At 40.2% G+C, this 21623-nt stretch overlaps 1 protein-coding gene across 1 annotated transcript in view; it reads left to right on the top strand.

Annotated features, from left to right (window-relative positions):
• The window catches only part of TENM2 (teneurin transmembrane protein 2), a 1334042-nt gene that overhangs the window by 910876 nt on the left and 401543 nt on the right, over window positions 1–21623 (top strand). Inside the window, exon 4 of the mRNA XM_042780802.1 lies at window positions 17974–18208. Within this exon, the coding sequence (XP_042636736.1) occupies window positions 17974–18208 (235 nt within the window). The remainder of the gene's footprint in view (window positions 1–17973; window positions 18209–21623) is intronic.

Consider the following 21623-nt stretch of genomic DNA (forward strand, 5'->3'; position numbering starts at 1 on the left):
AAGGACAATAAGAATTAGAGGAATTGAGGAAAAGCTCATCACTGATTCCAGCAATCACCTGGAATGCTCAGAGTACAAAGCAGAAATCTGTTCTGTCCCTCTCCTGTGAGGCTGCACAAATATCACCTCCCAGGGACATGAGTGATTCATTCATTCACTCACTCATTCACTTACTCACTCACTCATTCATTCACTAATGGAGCACCAGTTCTAGACCAAGCAGTGTAACCTTGTGCCAGAGGTGTATAAACAGGAGAGATGAAGTTCTTGCCCTAGAGGAGTTCACAGTCTAGTGAGGAACACAGGAGAGTCCAAATATAATATGAAATTGCATGCCAAGGGATATGAATGAGAAGTACTCAGTGAGCAAAGTAAGCACCCAGAAGGGGTACAGATGAATTACAGTTATACACAATTTAAGGAGAGAGAAATAATCACTTTACCTCTTGGTGCCTCAGTTCCCTTTAAAATAGAGGGGAACATTATCTGCTTTTAGAATTCTTGTAAGTTTTAAATAAGATGAAATACATGGAGTGCTTATCACATTTGTTGTATTTGGCTGCATCAACCTGGCCCCTGACTCATGGCGACCTCTGGCACAGCCCTGCACTGTTTCCATGACTGGTTGCAGATCCGAACATTGTGATCCATAGAGTTTTCATTGGCTGTTTTTTGTAAGTAGAGTGCTAGGCCTTTCTTCCTAGTCTGTCTTAGCCTGGAATTTTGGCTGAAACTTGTTCAGCATTGAATCAACACCCAAGCCTTCACTGACAGATAGGTTTTGGCTGTGCATGAGGTACATTGGCTGGGAGTTGAAGCTGGTGGTTATTACATGGGAATGATTGTCCTTAGACTAGGAGCCCTGGTGGCACAGAAACTAAGTACTCTGTTGCTAACTGAAAGGTTGGCAGTTTGAACCCAGTAGCCACACCACAGGAGAAGGATGTGGCAGTCTGCTTCTGTAAAGATTATAGCTTTGGAAACCCTATGAGACCGTTCTACTCTGTCCTATAGGACCACCGTGAGCATAATCAACTCAAAGGCAATGGGTTATTATTCTTAGATGATCTAAGGATGTTCCTTTAAATCCTAGTCTTTTATAAGTTTACAAAAGAGCTGACAAACTTGGGTTTCTAAGCTTTCAGATGATTATTCCTATGACTGCAATTCCCATGGCTCTACTGGGTGATGTTGCTCTGTGTCGTTGTGAATGTACTCGGAATGTTTTTTTCTCTGAGGTCATATATTTTGTGTAAGCAAGAGAACTACTAAATCATTCCTTCTGAGTGAGCATAACTGTTTCGTTCTCCAGCTCTGTGTTCAGGCCAAACTCCAACCATGGAAAAGGCCCTCGACACAGGACTATGGAACTGAGGCCAGGCAGCACTGGTCAGAGAGATAGCAGAGCACCAGGAGATGCAGAAAGCAGGACAAAACTTGGCTCGCTCTTTGATCCTTCCATTCTCTCCTTCACTCTGAATGTGGAGAAAGGCTACAGCTGCAGTTTGCTGCAATAGTGACCAGATGCAAGAAATACCCTAGATATGTTGACTGCCGTATAGAGACAGTGATATCAGGAGTGAATCAGTAATAGAAAATAAAAGTGCATCCTTGCAGGGAAGGAGGGAAAAAGTGCAATGTCCAAGAGCCCGGCACTTAGAAACAAATAGTAAATCTCTTCCATCTCTTTCTGAGGAGGAGGCTGGATTTAGACCCTCTCTCTTGCCCTCACTCCGGCCTGTTGGCAAAGTACCCACAGCCAGGGCAGGGCAAGGTGAGCCGGGAATGAGCAAATGAGTGTGCTCTTGTTTTTGCCTCTGACGGACCTAATTGCTGCTCATCCCTCATGCCACTGGTTATGGGAGTCAGGGATGCAGCAAAGAGGACAAAGTTTTGGAAGGGCCTTTGGGGAAGGCACAGAAAAGCGATTGCCTTGCAGTTTGACTGTTCTGGCCTATTTCTCCTGATTCAAGCAGCATTGTGAGGTGCATAGCTTAGAGATGGGCGATTCTCTCCAATTTCTCACAAGATTTGGTTCTAGGGTTTAAGCAAATGTGCAAGGAAACCAAGCCAGTTTTCCTCTGTATTTGCAAGGGCATGTATAAAGTCTGGGCAGGAGTCCTTGTTACCTCTTTATGTGAATGCTCTCTGATGTGTTATGCTTCTTTGCAAATGGCAGAGCAGAAAAGAAACCCAGGCTCTGGAATTACACAGACCTGGGTTCAAATACCAGTTCTACTAATGGTAGCACACCATGAAAAACATCATCAATGTTCCTGAGCTGTAAATGTAGAAGTTGTTATGTTGGTGAATGTCTTGGTATGTATGTTTTCACCACAATAAAAGTTAAAAAAAAAAACAAAAAAACTAGGTAATGTAAAATTCCTTTCCAAAATGCTTTTACCAGTTTACACTCACATCGTTAGTATGTTAGAATTCAGTTCCATGTTTTACCAAGTATAATATTGATAATATGGTGGGCTTTGTATGGGACCTCATTGTGGTTTTAATTATTAAGTCCTTAATATTAATAAGTCTGGTCTCCTTTTCCATTGTTTCATGAATATTCATGTTCAAAACATTAAGACTTTTCATACCATTTATCCAATATTCTATTGGTTTAACATTTTTTAATCACTTAGTCACTCATATGTGTTAGAAATGTTTCCTCTTGAACAGTATTATCTTCTCTATTGTTATGAATTCTATAAGCTAGAACTCATGATATCAAACTAAAAAACTAAACTCACTGCCGTCGAGTCGGATCTGACTCATAGGGACCTCTCCTTGCGTTTTTGAGGCGGTATCTCTATGAAAGTAGATTGTCCAGTCTTCCTTCCGAGGAGTGGCTGGTGGGTTTGAACCGCCAGCCTTCTGGTTAGCAGTCAAGTGCCTTAGGCACTACACCACCAGAGCTCTCCTCATGATATAGTCAAATGTAAAACTTCTGTTGCTGAGTTTGTGTGTGTTTATTTTTATAAAGAAATACTTCCCTGACCAAAAAAAAAACACCGGTTCTACCACAGATACATGACGATTTTCAGAAACAGTGCAACTTGCTAGAACTATAAAACAGGAATAATAATAATGAAAAAAAAAAGCCTATCCTATAGTGGCTAAGACACTTGCCTGCTAATCAGATGGCTGGCGGTTCAAACCCATCAGTCACTCCTCGGAAGGAAGGTTGGACAATCCTACTTCCGTAGTGATACTGCCTCGGAAACCCAAGGAGGGGTCACTATGAGTCGGGGCCGACTCGACGGCACATAACAACAACATAACATAGGAGTAGGAGCTCTGGTGGCACAGTGGTGAAAGCATTCCACTGCTAAACAAAAGGTCAGCAATTCAAACCCACCAGACACTCCAAGGGAGAAAGATGAAGCAGTCTGCTTCTGTAAAGATTTACAGCTCTGTCCTATAGGGTTGCTATGAGTTAGAATCAACTTGATGGCAGTGGGTGGGTGCGATACCCCATAGGAGTGAGTGGGATACGTGGAAATGACTTATGCACAGCACTTACTACAGTGCCAAACACACAGGAAAAGCTTACCATATCGCAGCTTTTGTCAATCTTTGTTGTTTGTTGTTGTTGTTGTGTGCCGTCGAGTCGGCCCCGACTCATAGCGACCCCTCCTTGGGTTTCCGAGGCAGTATCACTACGGAAGTAGGATTGCCCAACCTTCCTTCCGAGGAGTGGCTGGTGGGTTTGAACCGCCAGCCGTCTGGTTAGCAGGCAAGTGTCTTAGCCACTATGCTACCAGAGCTCCCTTGTCAATCTTACCATTGTTTTATTTATGGGAATGGAACAATACCAAATCCCAACTTCCATTTTTGTGAACTCTTATAGGGAGAGGCTCTTGAGACTGCTGATATTAATGCCATTGGCCAAGTTAGGATGTAGTCAGCATGTCCTGCAGACAGAATTTGAAGGTGGAGGGGTCTGAGACTGGTGGTTTTTCCTCCCTGTGTTGATTGGGTGTCTCCCTCTGTATTAGTTTCCTAAGACTACCATAACAGAGTGCAATAAATTGGGTGCTTTATAAGAATGGAAGTTTATTGTCTCACAGCTCTGCAGGCCACCTGTGTTGGTTCCTTCTGAGAGCTCTAATGGAAAATCTGTTCCATGCCTCTCTCCCACCTTCTGGTGATGTTTGGCAATCCTTCGTTTCTCAGGCTGTGGGTGCATCACTCTAATCTCTGCCTCCATCTTTACATGACTATTTTCCCTTTGTATCTGTGTCTCTTTAGCTCTTTATTAAGGACACCACTCAGATTGAATTAGGACCCACCCTACTCCAGTAGGGAGCTCTGGTGGCATAGTGCCTAAGGCATTTGACTGCTAACCAGAAGGCTGGAGGTTCAAACCCGCCAGCCACTCCTTGGAAGAAAGATTGGGCAATTTACTTCCCTAAAGAAATACCACCTTGGAAACCCAAGGAGGGGTCGTTATGAGTCTAATCGACTCTGACGTCAGTGAGTCTGGCCTGGTCTCTACTCCAGTATGGCCTTATGTTATCTTAACTGATAACATCTTCAAAGACCCTAGTTCCAAATGAAGTTACATTCACTAGTGCAATGATTAGAACTTCAACCTATCTTTTTGAGGGACACATTTCAATTCATAATACCTTCTAAGGGCTGCTGTCTTGATGATCTAGGAAAACTGGGAACCATAGTGCCCTAGAAAGTACTCATCATTTTCCCCAGAGCCAATAATCATTATTGCTGTGTATCTCAGTTACCTTGTGGTTTCATAACAGAAATTGCACAAGTGGCTAGCTTTAAAGAACAGAAAGTTGTTTTCTCACAGTTGTGTAGGCTGTAAGTCTAAATCAGGGTCTCAGCCATGTCAATTCTTTCTCTTGATCTCTCTTACAGTTTCTGGTATCTACCAACAATCTTTGGCATTCCTTCAATTGTCCTCATATGTCATCTGTCTTCCCCTTGCATGTGTCTTTTCTGCTCTTCTTGTAGCACAGAAGTTTTTATGTTTATGACCCACCGTACTCTGGTATGACTTTATTAACATAACAAAAGAAAACCCCTGTTTCCAAAACAGATTACATTTAGAGGTATAGGGATTAGAATTTCAACACATATTTTGAGGGGACACAATTCAACCCATAATATTGTGATTAATATAATAATTATTATTGATTATAAAAAATAATACCAAAAACACAAACACACTGCCGTCGAGAGAGATCTGACTCACAGCGACCCTTCCTTGGGTTTCCAAAGTGGTATCATTACGGAAGTATAATTATTATTAATAGCTTACTGTGTCCCAACAATCATGCTGGACTTTTTATAGCTATATTCTCATTTGATTCTGTTACCAACCATGAGAAATGTAAAATTATTATCCCCATTTACAAATGAAGAAACAGACTAAGAAACAAAATATAGTTTTCTGGTGGTCACATGGCTAGTAAATGGACAAGCAGGTATTCAATCCAGGCAGCCAGCTTGGTCCTCTGTAATAAATTCCATCCTCCTTAGTTCTAATCAGAGGAAATTATTTTTCTTGAAGATCTTCACCCGCTGATTCCCTCTGGCTCTTATTTCGAGGTCAAATTTCAACTGGGTATCCTGGTAGCAGTTTTTATCAATTGGAGACTGCCAATATCATCACAGCTTCTAACATCTTCATACTGCTATCAAGACATAACTTGTTCCAAGAAGAGTGGAGAAAATCAAAGACATATAGAAGTATTTAGTCCAAGGGACTAATGGACCACAGGAACCTCAGCCTATATGACCCTGAGACCACAATTATTTGGGGTCTGGCTACCAATGCTACTCACTCAGAAAGAGATCAAAATTGTAGATATTAAATGTTGTTGTTGTTGTTATGTGCCGTTGAGTCGGACCCGACTCATAGCGACCCCTCCTTGGGCTTCTGAGGCAGTATCACTACGGAAATAGATTGCTCAACCTTCCTTCTGAGGAGTGGCTAGTGGGTTTGAACTGCTAGCCTTCTGTTTAGCAGTCAAGTGCCTTAGGTATTATGCTACCAGAGCTCCTAGATATTAAATAGAGTGGGGAAAAAAATATATGGAAAAAAATTCAAAAATATAATAAAGACCAGGATTACTGGTCATACAGAGACAAACGAAACCCCTGAGACTATGGCCCCAAGTCATCCTTCCAGCCTGGAATTGGTCTCAATCCCATTGCTTAACTCTCAGCCAACCAACAGATAGGTTTTATGAGCTGAACAACTGCACCAGGAAGGTACACTCCTTTAGAACAGTCCACCATGGGAGATCAGAAGGGGCTTCATTTGTACAGAGCATAACCTAGGCAGTCAGGAATTCATCAGTAAGAAGGACACAGGAAAAGCATAACTACAGGGAGGGGGTGAGAGGAGAGCTATTACATTGTGAGGATCATAAGCAGTGTTGAGAAACAAAATGTGTTTGAACTGTTAATATAAAATGAATCTGCTTTGTAAAATTTCACCCAAATCACAATAAAAAGTTTTGGGAAAAAAAAAAAAAGGTATAACTTGCTCCAAAGAAGTGTTTCAGTAGAAGAAAGCAGTGAGTTTGTGGTTAAGTTACATCTCAGGGTCTGAGGGTTTTGAAATTTTTAAAGAATAACAATTGGCATGCCATTTCCAGGAATGACTGATTTATTAGCAGTTAGGCAGGCCCTTAACTGCTAATAAATTTATTTTTGTTTCCTATGTTTATCATCATTTTTAATCATCTGAAAGAATTAGTGTAGACCATAAAGCAAGACAAGACTGTTTTAGTTTGTCCCTGCCCTCCCACCTCCACCTTTGGCAAGAATAGACCAGCCTAAATGCCTCCTTCTAGCTGTTTATTTAGGAAAAACACAACAATAGTCAATTATTAACAACTTACTTCCTTAGCACCAAAGAAAATTCTTCCATCATACGTTGTTTCAAATGTGGATGTTCATTGTTTCCACGTGCTGTTGAGCAACCCTAGTCTAGTCAACACAGGAGCTGACCCTCTAAGGTTTTGCAACCTCCAAATCTAACTAATTTCATTGGAACTAGTATCATTTCACAGCACAGAGGAATGGTTTTATTTTTCTTAGAACACTGCTGTCAACAAATTGGCATCTAGGAGGACTAGAATATATGAATGACTTCTCTGTTATGATACTAAATATTCTGACACCAACTATCCCACAGCAAATCTAAAACTACAAAAGCGTAGACCATTCTATGAACAAACAATAGCACTCATCCAGCACTTACTGTTTAAATATAAAAGAGTCATCATCTCTATAAATTCATTATCTCTTCCAGAGCCTTTACCGTCCTTCAGTAACTTTTAGCAAAGAACTGCTAAAGCAATTCCTTCTTAGTAAGACTAAAAACCACACAGTACCTAAAAATAAATTTCAGGTTCTCAGCTCACGGTAAATCAGGTGCAGTATAATAAGTCAGCGCCAAGATTTTAATGACAGTTGACTTTTGCTTGCTAATAGCATACTTACTAGGTCAACAACATGTAACCACTTATGTTACATATTTTGTCATGGTTAAATTGTATAATTATGCTATTTTATATTTATGTAGTAGAAGAACCATTAATAATATGCACATTAATTAAACACAATAAATGTGTGGAACTTAGAGTGGAATTTAGGATTCCTTCATCAAGCTCAGTTATTCATTTCTGTATCATTATAAATTGAAGATATTACTTAATTTGGAGAAGGGCTTTCATGTATGTTGACTTCTTAGAGAGCAGGAGACATGTTATAGGTCATTGCTGGCATTTTTAAAATAGAAAATTTTTACATCCAGCAGTACCTTGGATGAAATTGGATTAATGAAAATTTACAAATACAAAAAGTGCTTGTGATCATTAGTAGTAGTAGAGAGGTCACATCAGAGGTACCTTACCAACATGCAAATTACCAGGGTGTGTCAAGTTAAACTTGTTATTGTTGTTAGCTTCATGAAGTCAGCCCTGTGTACAATGGAATGAAATGCTTCCCAGTCCTGGTCCATCCTGATCTAACTGTAGATCAGACCACTGTGATCCATAGGGTTTTCATTGCTGATTTTTGGAAATAGATTGCCAGATCTTTCTTCCTAGTCCTTTTTAGTCTGGCACCATTGAAACCTGTTCAGCATCACAGCAACATATAAGTCTCCACTGACAGATAGGAGGTAGCTATGCATGCATTTCATTGGCTGGGAATAGAACTTGTGTTTCCTGTGTGGAAGGCAAGAATTCTACCACTGAACCACCAACATCTTCTCAGGTTAAACTAAACCAAAAAGGAAAAACAAACCCACTACCATCGAGTTGATTCTGACTCATAGGAGCCCCCATTGGGTTGCCAAGACTGTAAATCTTTATGGAAGTAGATTGCCTCATCTTCCTGAAGAGCAGCTGTTTGGTTTGAACCACTGACCTTCTGGATAACAACCAAATGCCTTACCCACTGTGCCACCAGTGCTCCTTAAATCAGGAGTCAAAAACTGAAATGCCTACACAATGGTAGCATAAATGCACATATCCAGCTAGATTAAGATCACATGGAGTGTTAGAGTTGGCAGCAAACTAGAGAAACCCAACCCAACAGCATTTACCTCTTTCCTTCCAGTTGTTGCCTAGAGGGAATACAAACCAGTACTTGGTCTTTGTTTTTTCAAGAGAAGACAGAAATCTGGAGCACTATATAGAATGCTGACTTCATATTTTGGTAATAATGACGTTTTTATTTTATTTAAGATAGTACTGTGAAGGTCTAATCAAATGCATTTCAGGCTTCTTTCAGCTTGGGGGCTGCCAGGTGGTGACTTTTGTCCTAGATAGAGAAAGTCTATGCTCATCTCCCCTACTCAAATCTGGGCTCCTGAGAGCTGCATTCATGCCTTGCAGATCCTTTTATCCTTGAAAGAACCAAGCAATGGTCTATGCACATGGTTTTTGGGAACTTGCCAGGCACCAGGTAGTATGTTTAGCACTCTACCCTCATCTTTCCTTTTTAACGTTCACAGCAAACACAGTGGCAGATGAGTAAGCTGAGAGTTGAAGAAATGAAGTAGCATGCCGAGGTTTATACTGCTAGAAAGTGGCAGACCCAATCCTTGAACACAGTTTTTAAGATTAATCTTCCGACCTGTGGCTAAATGTCCCTCATAGGTGCCTATTCAACACTCTGTACAGATCTGAGTGGTAGCATTTACTAATCTATATTATAATCATCTTTTCCTGCTATCTCCTGTACATCATTTAAAAATCTGACTGTTGGATAGATAAATGAGCAAATACAGTAATGTCACAGTGGAAATGAGCAAAGGTAATGAGAACATCTTCCAATACTGAAGATGGTGGATAATTGTTGTTGTTATCAATATGATTTATTTGCAAGGAAATAACGTGTTGCTTATAGGAGGTAATTGTGAATGGAGTATTAAGTATTCTTTCATCCACTTTTACTCTTCTATCTCCGTCTCCCCCATGAAGCTCCGTTTTTTGTTAGCTGTCATCAGGTCAGCCTCTAACCCCTGACAACACCATCTGTGACAGACTAGAACTTCTCTATAGGGTTTGCTTTGCTGTAATCTTTACAGAAGCAGGTCAGGGCTCTTCTGCCACAGGACCATTGTATGGGTTCAAGCCAGGGCTTCTAACTGGTTCAAAATGTCATGGCCAATGGTAACAGAGCAAGGTACATGTTGCATAGCAACCAAATCCCTTGTGTGGCAGATTTTGACCTGAGTAAGGAGCCATTCCTCTGAAGGAAAGTTGGGCAATCTACTTCCATAGTGATACTGCCTCAGAAACCCAAGGAGGGGTCGCTATGAGTCAGGTCTGACTCAACGACACATGACAACAGCAACAACAAGGAGCCCTGGTGGTGTAGTGGTTAAGGCATTTGGCTGCTATATTGCCTCAGAAACCCAAGGAAGGGTGCTATGAGTTGGAGCCGACTCAATGGCAGTGAGGTTTTTTTATTTTTTTGGTAGCAAAGTGATTAAAGGATTTGGCTGCTAATCAAGAGTTCAGCAGTTTGAACCCACCAAGCACTCCGAAGGAGAAAGATGAGGCAGTAGGCTTCCATACAAATTTACAGCCTTCTCTTCTGTCCTAAAAAGGATCACTATGAGTCAGAATTGACTTAATGGCAGTGGGTTGTTTGTTTTTTGTTTGTGTTTGTTTTTTAGGAAACAGGCAGCAGTACCATGCTCAAAGATGGTAGCCAACATGCAATCAAAGCGGCATAGTCAGTCACCATCTTTGAGTGAGTCATCACTGCCTGTTTCTTACTTGGGTCAAAATCCACTACACAAAGATTTGGTTGCTGTGCAATGTATGTGCCACCTTTGCTTCCATCAGCTATGACTGAACCATCTCAGATCAGTTCAAAACCTTGGTTAAAGTTGCCTACATTTCCATTGGTAGCTGAATATAAACTATTTGTACCACCCAGAAAACTTCATGAAGCCTTGGGCCTTCTCTTTTGGAGAAAAGGAAAACAAAGATCTTGACCTTCCATTTTTACTGGAAAACCTACAGTCCACTTTAGTTGGACCACAGCCTCCAAGTTGACCCTCCCATATTGTTCTCAATACCACCCTCTGAATATCATCAGCACAAAGGCAACCCCAGGAATTCTGCCCACACATAACACAGATGGACAAAGAATCCCACCCAAGCTGAAGTAGACAAGGAAACCTTAGCTCAGAGTGGACAGACAGGAAATAGGAGGGTTCTGGTATCTCAATTAGGGAATTCAACCAACACATGGCCTCTTTGTACTTTGGGAGAATGTGTGGTCTGGAGAGCTGGTGGTGTGGGCAAGGGAAATGGAAAGTTAGGGCTTGGGGCTGGGGAAGGTGAGTTCTCACTGTGCAAAGACTCCCCTCGTCTTCCTGAGGCAAGACTCATAATTACCTAACTAATGGGGAATAATGACACCACTTGGATGGAAATTGAGGGGAAAGAAAGGCATGAGAATTCATTAATCGTGTGTAAGGGGCTTGGATGGCATCTCTAAAAGATCATTATTACATCATTTTTCCTCCTTCTCCACCTCTTTCCATGAATACAAGACAGACAAATGCTAAATAACTATGTAATAATACATTGCTAGACAGACAACAATGCCAGGAAATATAATAGCCTGCTACAGCTATGAAACTTTCCCAAAGATGTATTTAAAATGTCACAGATGCATAATGTCGAATATGAATTACAGGTTCGTTTGAAGGATACGATTTAAAATCTATACAATACTGCAGTGTCATTTCTCTCTGGGGTTTTGTTTCAATTGTCTTTTTCTAAACATCCAACAATGACAAAAAAATAATGATCCCCCAAGTAATTTCAGCCCAGAGATGCAAACTTGGAGGAACCAGTTTCATTCCTATTTTTCCTTCTTCTTGTTGTTGGTCTTGATGTTCTCCAAACCTAGTATCTTCTTGACATGTTGTCTTTTCCTAGGAATATTTCTGCGGGCTTCACAGGAACCCTACAATGTAGATTACACCTTTTGGAGATGTAGCCTGGCCACATAAGGAGACAAGTAGTTGAAATTTGTGTCGAATTGCTTGTTTAAATGACTTGAGCCAACATCTTAAAGCCAGGACAGCAGGGGCTGAGGATTTTAAAAGTTGGCAGGGGCCAAAATGACAAGGCTCAGCGGTCACCTGGTGAGATGCCAACACCTACTGGAGGCTTCAAAAAAATAAACTTTCTCAAAGGACACAAATTAAAAGTCATGTTTTGCCAGCCATTAAAACCAAATTATAGGCTTACATCGTATAGTAAACTACTTTCATTTTCACTATGCTTAAAATATTTCATGTCACACACTTTGAATTCGTTGCTAGGAAAACCCTGTGTGGAGTCATCTGTGGTGACTTTTGCAAGAGGATGTTTGCAGAGGTGTAGTTCTCCTTTGTGAGTTTTTCCCTGCAAGGAGAGAGGGTTTTTATGTTAGAAAATGGAATGCAACTTAGACTAAGTATCATGGTTTGAAACTATCAACTCTGACCTTCTCCAGAGACTGAGTCCTCAGTGTTCATCTCAGAGGAGAAATTAGAAACCAGCTGATCTGAGTGGGCTCACAGGTGTGTGTTACTTGAAATTAAAATAAATACTAACTTAAAAATTAATGTATGTATATATACATATACACATATGTATGTTTTAATTTGAGATAATTGTCAACATTTGAAAACTCAGGAAATTTTAATTAAAACTCCAGATTTTCAGCTTTCCTAGAAGAACTAGAAGACATGGCTGCCTTGACCCTCCCTCCTTCCCACATGACCACAGGTACCTGGAGTAAGTGGTGGTGTTGTTGTTAGGTGATGTTGAGTCATCTCTGACTCACAGCAACCTCATGTACAACAGAACAAAACATTCCCAAGTCCTATGCCAGCCTCACAATCCTTGCTATACCTGAGCCCATCATTGTAGCCACTGTGTCAATCCATCTCATTGAGGGCCTTCCCCTTTTCTGTTGACCTTCCACTTTACCAAGTATGATATTCTTCTCCAGGGAATGGTCCCTTCTTACAACATGGCCAAAGTACGTGAGACAAAGTCTGGCCATTTTCACTTCCAAGGAGCATTCCAGCAGCACTTCTTCCAGGACAGATTTGTTAGTTCTTTTAGCAGTCCATGATACTTTCAGCATTCTTCACCAACACTGTCACTCAAAAGCATCAACTCTTCCTCGATTTCCTTTTTCATTGTCCAGCTCTCACACACATGTGGGGCAATTCAAAATGTCATGGCTTGTGTCAGGCGCACCATAGTCTTCAGGGAGACATCCTTTCTCCTCAGCACTTGAAAGAGATCCCTTGCAGCCAACTTGCCCAGTGCCATGCATCATCTGATGTCCTAACTGCTGCTTTCACTGGAGTCGATTGTAGAACCAAGCAATGTGAACTCTGACAACTTCAATCTTTTCTCCATTTGTCATGATACTGCCTGTCAGTACAGTTGTGAGCATTTTTATTTTCTTTATATTGAGATGCAATCCATAATGCAGACTGTAGTCTTCAATTTTCATCAGTAAGTGCTTCAAGTCATCTTCACTTTCAGCAAGCAAAGTTGTGTTGTCTGCATAATGCAGGTTGTTAATGAGTCTTTCTCCAATGCTGATGCCACATTCTTCTTCATATAGTCCAGCTTCTCAGATTATTTGCTCAGCATACAGATTGAATAAGTATGGTGAAAGGTTACAACCCTGACACACTCCCTTCTTGATTTTAAACCATGCAGTGTTCTCTTGTTCTGTTTGAACAACAGCCTCCTGGTCTATGTACAAGTTCCTCATGAGCACAATTAAGTGTTTCAGAATTCCCATTGTTCTCAATGTTATCCATAACTTGTTATGATCCACACAATCAAATGCCTTTGCATAGCCAATAAAACACAAGTAAACATCTTTCTGGTATTCTTTGCTTTGAGCCAAGATCCATCTGACATCAGCAATGATATCCCTTGATCCATGTCTTCTTCTGAATCCAGCTTGCATTTCTGGAAGTTCTCTGTCAATATACTGCTGCAATCATTTTTGAATTATCTTCAGTAAGATTTTACTCGCTTGTGATATTAATGATATTGTTTGACAATTTCCACCTTCTGTGGGATCACCTTTCTTTGGAATGGGTACAAATATGGATTTCTTCCAGTCGGTTGGCCAGGTAGTTGTCTTCCAAATCTCTTGGCATAGCCGAGTGAGTGCCTGTAGTGCAGCATCCGTTTGTTGAAACATCTCAATGGGTATCCCGTCAATTCTCGGAGCCTTGTTTTTCTCCACTTCCCTCAGTGCAGCTTTTACTTCTTCCTTCAATACCATTGGTTCTTGATCATATGCCACCTCCTGAATGGATGAACAGCAACAAATTATTTTTGGTACAGTGACTCTGTGTATTCCTTCCATCTTCTTTTGATGTTTCCTGCATCATTCAATATATTGCCCATAGACTCTTTCAATATTCCAACTCGAAGCTTAAATTTCCTCTTTAGTTTTTTCCACTTGAGAAATGCCAAGCGTATTCTTCCTTTTTGGCTTTCCAACTCCATGTCTTTCCACATTTCATTATAATAATTGATTTTGTCTTATTGAGCAGCTCTTTGAAATCTTCTGTTCAGCTCTTTTATCTTATCATTTCTTCCATTTGCTTTAGCTACTCTTTGTTCAAGGGCAAGTTTTAGAGTCTCTTCTGATGTCCATTTTGGTCTTTTCTTCCTTTCCTGTCTATTTAATGACCTTTTGCTTTCTTCGTGGATGATGTTCTTGATGTCATCCAACAGTTCATCTGGTTTTTGGTCATTGGTGTTTAATGCATCAAATCTATCTTTTAGATGGTCTCTAAATTCAGGAGGGATGTAATCAAGGTCATATTTTGGCTCTTGTGGACTTGTTTTAATTGTCTTCAACCTCACATTGAACTTGCAAATGAGCAGTTGATGGTCGGTTCCACAATCAATTCCTGGCTTTGTTTTAGCTGAAGATATTGAGCTTCTCCATTGCTCTTGCCACAGATGTAGTCTATCTGACTCCTGTGCATTCCATCTGGTGAAGTCCACATGTATAGCCATAGTTTGTGTTGTTGAAAAAAGGTATTTGCAATGAATAAGTCATTGGTCTTGCAAAATTCTTTCATGCAATCTCCAGCATTATTTCTATCTCCAAGGCCAAATTTTCTAACTACCGATGATTCCTCTTTGTTTCCAACTTTTGCATCCCAGTCACCAGTGATAATCAGCATATCTTGATTGCATGTTTGGTCAATTTCAAATTGCAGAAGTTGGTAAAAATCTTCAATTTCCTCATCTTTGGCTTTGGTGGTTGGTGTGTAAATTTGAATAATAGTAGTATTAACTGGCTTTCCTTGTAGGCCTATGGATACTATACTATCAGTGACAGCATTGTACTTCAGGATGGATCTTGAAACATTCTTTGTGATGATGAATGCCATGCCATTCCTCTTCAATTTGCTATTCCCGACATAGTAGATTATGTGGTTATCTAATTAAAAATGGCCAAAACTGATCTATTTCAGCTCACTAATGCCTAGGATATCAATCTTTATGAATCCCATTTCATTTTTGACAACTGCCAATTTTCCTAGATTCATACTTCTTACATTCCATGTTCTGATTATCAGTGGATGTTTGCAGCTGTTTCTTCTCATATTGAGTCATGCCATTTCAGCAAATGGAGACCCCAAAAGCTCTATTTTATCCATATTGTTAAGGTCGGCTCTACTGTGATGAGGCAGCTCTTTCCCAGTCATATTTTGAGTGCCTTCCGACCTGAGGGGCTCATCTTCTGGCACTGTGTCAGACTGCTGCTGCTCCCTACCACCTGGGGGCTGTCCCCTGCCCACCTTACCTGTTCCAGCCACTGGTCCTGTCTGCTGCTGCTCCCTGCACTAAGTGGTGGGTGCTCCTTAACCTCTCCAGTTTTCCTCAATTCATAAATGGTCCACTTCACTTTCCTGCCCTGTCCCTTCAAGTATTTAAATTTGTTACCCCTGATTTCAGTGGGCATTGTTAGTTGAATTTGCACCTTCCATTCATGAAGAACATGCTCAGCATTTCTCAAGCTGAAAAGAACTAAGGGAAAAATTTAAACCTCAAATTGCAATATTGAAAGATTCTATGGGCAAAATGTTAAACGATGCAGGAAGCGTCAACAGAAGATGGAAGGAATACACAGGTCACTGTACCAGAAAGAATGGGTCAATCTTCATCCATTTCAGGATGTCATATGTTCAAGAACCAATAGTATTGAAGGAAGAATTTGAAGCTGCACTGAAAGAATTGAAGAACAAGGCTCCAGGAATAGATGGAATACCCACTGAGATATTTCAACAAACAGATGCCATGCTGGAGACTCTCACTTGGTTATGCCAAGAGATTTGGAAGACAACTACCTGGCCAACTGACTGGAAGAGATCCATATTTGTACCCATTCCAAAGAAAGGTGATCCCACAGAAGGTGGAAATTGTTGAACAATATCATTAATATTACATGCAAGTAAAATCTTACTGAAGATAATTCAAAAATGGTTGCAAAAGTATATTGACAAAGAACTTCCAGAAATGCAAGTTGGATACAGAAGAGAATATGGAATGAGGGATATCATTACTGATGTCAGATGGATCTTGGCCAAGGCAAAGAATACCAGAAAGATGTTTGCTTGTGTTTTATTAACTATGCAAAAACATTTGATTGTGTGGATCATAACAAATTGTGAATAACATTGAGAAGAATGGGAATTCCAGAACACTTAATTGTACTCATGAGGAACCTGTACATAGAACAGGAGGCTGTCATTCAAACAGAACAAGGGAACACTGCATGGTTTAAAATTAAGAAGGGAGTGTGTCAGGGTTGTAACCTTTCACCATACTTATTCAATCTGTATGCTGGGCAAATAATCTGAGAAGCTGGACTATATGAAGAAGAACATGGCATCAGGACTGGAGGAAGAATCATTAACAACCTGCGGTATGCTGATGACACAACGTTGCTTGCTGAAAGTTAGGATAACTTGAAGCACTTACTGATGAAGATTGAAGAATACAGTCTTCAGTATGGATTACATTTCAATATAAACAAAACAAAAATCCTCACAACTGGACCTATAAGCAGCATTATGATAAATGTAGAAAAGATTGAAATTGTCAAAAACTTCACATTGCTTGCTTTTACAATCGACACCAGTGGAAGCAGCAGTCAGGACATCAGATGATGTATGTTGTTGTTTGTTGTTATGTGCCATCAAGTTGGATCTGACTCTGCAAAGGACCACCTCTTTCAAGTGTTGAAGAGCAAAGATGTCTCCTTGAGGGCTAAGGTGCACCTGACACAAGCGATGGTATTTTCAATAGCCTTATATGCATGTGAGAGCTGGACAATGAATAAGGAAGACAGAAGAAGAGTTGATGCCTTTGAGCTGTGGTGCTGGTGAAGAATGCTGAATGTACCTTGGACTGCTAAAAGAACTAACATGTCTGTCCTGGAGAAAATGCAGCCAGAATGTTCCTTGGAGGTGAGAATGGGCAGACTTCATCTCACTTACTTTGGTCATGTTGTCAGAAGGAACCATTCCCTAGAAGAGGATGTTATGCTTGGTAAGGTGGATGGTCGATGAAAGAGAGGATGGCCCTCAATGAGATGGATTTACACAGTGGCAGCGGCGATGGGCTCAATTACAGCAAGAATCATGGAGCTGGCTCAGGACTGGGCAGTGTTTCATTCTGCTGTGCATAGGGTCGCTATGAGTAGGAGACTACTTGACAGCACCTAACAACAACAACATCCTGGAGACTTTTGTTCAATTCCCAGCCAATGTGCCTAATGCACAGCCACTCCTCGTCTGTTAATGGAGGCTTTTGTCTTGCTATGATACTGAACAGATTTCAGCAGAGCTTCCAGACTAAGATAGACTAGGAAGAAAAGCCTGGCCATTCACATCTGAAAATTAGGCAGTGAAAATCCTATGGATCACAATGATCTAATCTCATTGTACTTGGAGTCACCATGAATTGGAGGCCAACTAAATGACAGCTAACATATTAAAGTGTACCATATTCTTACTACCTGTAGGAAGATGAAATATGTTTAAAGAATGTGTGCAGTGTATTGATTTACTAGGAAATGGAATAGAGACATATTGTAACAGTAATCCGTCTTGAACCTCACCTTACTTTCATTGCCTTCTTAATATGAATCCAATCCTTCCACAGGTTCCCCCATCAGCCTGGATTTTGCTAACTTTGTTTCTCACCATTCTTCTTTTGATGCCTATAGATAAATGAAAATTAAAGTATATTGCTTATCAGTAATTTGCAGGGGGAGTTTCTTTTGTCTTGTCTGTCTCTCGAGTTTGTGGTTTTCAGCAGTTGCCAACACAGAGACTTTAGGTCTAAACTCTCCTCTGCAAGTTTCCAGAGTGTCACAGACCCTGATTGCTGTTTCTTTTCCTTCTTTTTCCAGGTCCTCCAAACCACCACAGCCAGTCAACACTGAGGCCTCCTCTCCCGCCGCCTCACAACCACACATTATCCCATCACCACTCCTCTGCCAACTCCCTCAACAGGAACTCGCTGACCAATAGGCGGAGTCAGATCCATGCCCCGGCTCCTGCACCCAACGACCTGGCAACCACTCCAGAATCTGTTCAGCTTCAGGACAGCTGGGTGCTAAACAGCAACGTGCCACTGGAGACCCGGTAAGTCCCCACTGCTAACACATGCCCATTGTCCTACCACAGAGTCACCCACACAGAGCCCCTGGGAGGCTTAGAGTTCTAGTGTGAGAAACAATCTTGGCATAAATAATTCCACAAGCTTACCACCCCCTTGTTGTTCCCTTGGTAATTTAACCCTGGACAGCAAGTTGATAGGTACTTCTTTGTTCACATGTGTCTCCTTTTAAAGTTTGTTTACTCTCTTAGACAGCTCTTGTGTACCCAACTAATAGAATTAGCATAACATATTTTCACTCAAAGGCTCATGGGAACCATGCTTATAAGGGTATATTGACTGAAAGCTTCTAATAAATTATGCATTTGGCCTTTCTTGAAGTTATAAATGAAGACTCATTTGAAATTAAGTGTTTGGGGAAAACTTGAGAAACAATTCTTGATTCCAGACTGACAGAAGTATAATTTTAATTTATATTTCATCCAACATTCAGTCTCACTTTAATCCCTCCTGTACACACTAACAGCTTGATGCCTGTGGGGCAAACAATAATGTATAAAAACAAACAAGAGAAGAGGTGCAGCACTTATGTTAGAAAGGAAGGGTTTCAAAAGGATCTCAAAGTCAAACTTTTGCTTCTGTCATTTTCTACCTATGCTACTCATCTTCCAAAACCATGCATACCATAATGACTAGAAGAGGGGGCCCATTGATCACAGCATGGCAGGTTGGAGTATACTTGACAGCAAAGACTGTGTGTGGGTTGGCCAGATACTGAAATGACCTTGTTGCTCTGTCTCCAGACATTTTTATAGTGTGTGTGTTCCAACTGCTATTGTTACCTTGTTTGCAAGTGCCATGACTAAACAGACTAAATAGATAGATGCTAATTCATATCAACCCTTCAAAAGTTCTCAAATAGTGTTTAAACTTTAATAATTTAGGTTTGAGGGGAGACAGAAATAATCTGTAATCTTTCTAGTAAATTTTCAGTGGATTTTCTGCCTGTTCCCACAAGCAATTTTAAAAGCCAGAGCATTTGGTGTTGTTTTTGATCTATATTTTTTTTTATAACACCACAAACATTAACATACCATTGTCACTGAAATCATCCCACATTTCAATAAATTTTATTTTCTGACAACTATAGGTTATTTTTAACTATGTCTACATTCTTAATCTCCAAAGCTTAAAACATAAAGTCAATAAGAATATATATGCATAAATTATATATCATAGATATATTTAGTAATCTGTACTGATATAGTAAACCACTAATAAACAACTTTGCTGAAAGGTTTCCAGGCTAAGAAAGCTGGCTATCTACAAGGCTTGATTCAGGAATGACAAGGATATTGTTGCAGTTGATGGTGGTCTTAAAGATTGGATAAGATTTCCTGTCTTTTCCTCCCCACATTTATGAACTTCCATAGAGTTTACCAGGTGGTACTCAAAATATTTTCATAATAACAGACCATTGTTTAAAAAATAGTTTCTGGATATGAAGGTTACCAAAAGTGGACTTGATGAAGGAGGAGGAGGTGGAAAAGAAGAAGGGGAAGTATAGTAGTTGTCATAGAAAAAGGAGGAGATGGAAAGAAGAGGATCACTAGTTCCATCACCAACCAGATTTTACTGTGCACTTTGTATATGCCAGGAATTAATGCTTTGCATGTATTATCTCATTCAAGCCTGAAAGTAACCCAATGAAGCAGAAAGGAACTATTGTCCTCAGCATTTTAAAGATGAAGACACTAGGTGCAGAGCAGCAAAATAACTTGCAAGAGGTCTAGGGCTTCAGGAAGATGGTAAATTATGCACCACATTGGATAGAACTCTGGTGATTCCTAACCACAAAATAAGCTGGTGAAATGTCTGGTGGGTCATGAAGCCACCCCACAAAGCTACATTTATTGACTTTGTTACTGCATTTATGTGGCAAGATCCATCAGAGTGTCTGCTCTTCACAAGAAATCTCCTTTGGCGATAGGGACATATGCACCCCACAATCATATCTCCCATCTCCAGGCTTCTTATATAATCATTTGGTTTTCCCAAAGATGTATTTATTGAACAGGCACTTATAATAAACTCTCCCCTTGACAAGGGTCCAACAAAACTAAACAGATCATAGTCCTATATTCCTGAAGAAAGCTCTCCCAGAACTTACTTTCTGATCTGTAGAGTCCTTCCATAAATTCCATGGATATCTAGCATTTCTCCAGGTATAGGGCTTCTGAATGATGAGTTTGGAAATGGTAAGTTAAAGACAAAACTTGGAGGTCAGATAGGACTTCCAAAACATTGAAACCTATCAGAAGGAAAACAAAAACAAGACATATAAGCAGGATTAAGGAGTGTGAAGACCTTTGGGATGGGGCTAGTAGAAGGTCAAGTAGGGCATAGAAGTCAGTAGACAGTTTGAAATTCCATCTATGGAACTGAGTACATGGAACTTGGATATACAGCTGGTCATTTTGATAAGTTTAACAGTGATCAATAGAATTATTGAGCTTTATTTTCCCTTTTAAATATTATTCATTAAATATCTAATTATCCAATATTATTGAGTTCCTAGTATATGCCAAGAACTATGTTAAGTACTGAGGAGATAATGATTAATACATGTCAGTCTACTTCAGTAGTGATACCATCTTGGAAATCCAAGAAGGGGTCGCTGTGAGTTGGATCTGACTCAACGGCAGTGAGTTTGGTGAGTGAGTTTGGTTTGTTTTTTTTCCTACCCTTAACACTTGCACAATTTAAAAGAGGAAATAGTCACATATATCATAATGGAAGAAACTCTGTTAGCATAGTTCCTAAGGCATTTGACTGCTAACCAGAAGGGTTGTTCCAAACCACCAGCCACTCCTCGGAAGGAAGGTTGGGCAATCTACTTACAAAGTGATAACACCTTGGAAATCCAAGGAGGGGTTGCTATGAGTCAGATCCGATTCAATGGCAGTGAGTTTGGTTTTTTTTGTTTGTTTATTTTATTATAATGGGAATGTAAAATGGCAGTGATTACAAAGAGGAAGAAGAAATTAACTCTACCAGATGATCAGGAAAAGTTTCACAACTAAGATAGTCCTTGATCTGAGTTTTGAAGGGTGAATAGGAGTTCACCTAGTGACTAAGTGGAGTAAAGTCAAAGATTGTAGTATATTAGCATATTATTTTGTTCCATTTTTCACTGTATTTTTCAACTGAGGATCTTGGATGATAAGAGTTTGCACTGAGCTACTAACCCAAAGATTAACAGTTCAAAACCACCCAATGGCACTGTGGCAAGAAGGCTTGGTGATGTATTTCATAATATTACAGCCATTAAAAAGCCTTGTGCAAATTTAAGGGCCCTAATATATGGCATAAATAGACTATCAAGCATAACTCAAAATGCACAAACAGCAGAAGAGAAACCAGATGATTGGGACCTTCTAA

This window comes from Orycteropus afer, unplaced genomic scaffold (genome assembly GCF_000298275.1).
Source record: "Orycteropus afer afer isolate SDZICR_OR568_19922 unplaced genomic scaffold, OryAfe1.0 scaffold00062, whole genome shotgun sequence".
In the NCBI taxonomy this organism is placed as follows: Eukaryota; Metazoa; Chordata; class Mammalia; order Tubulidentata; family Orycteropodidae; genus Orycteropus; species Orycteropus afer.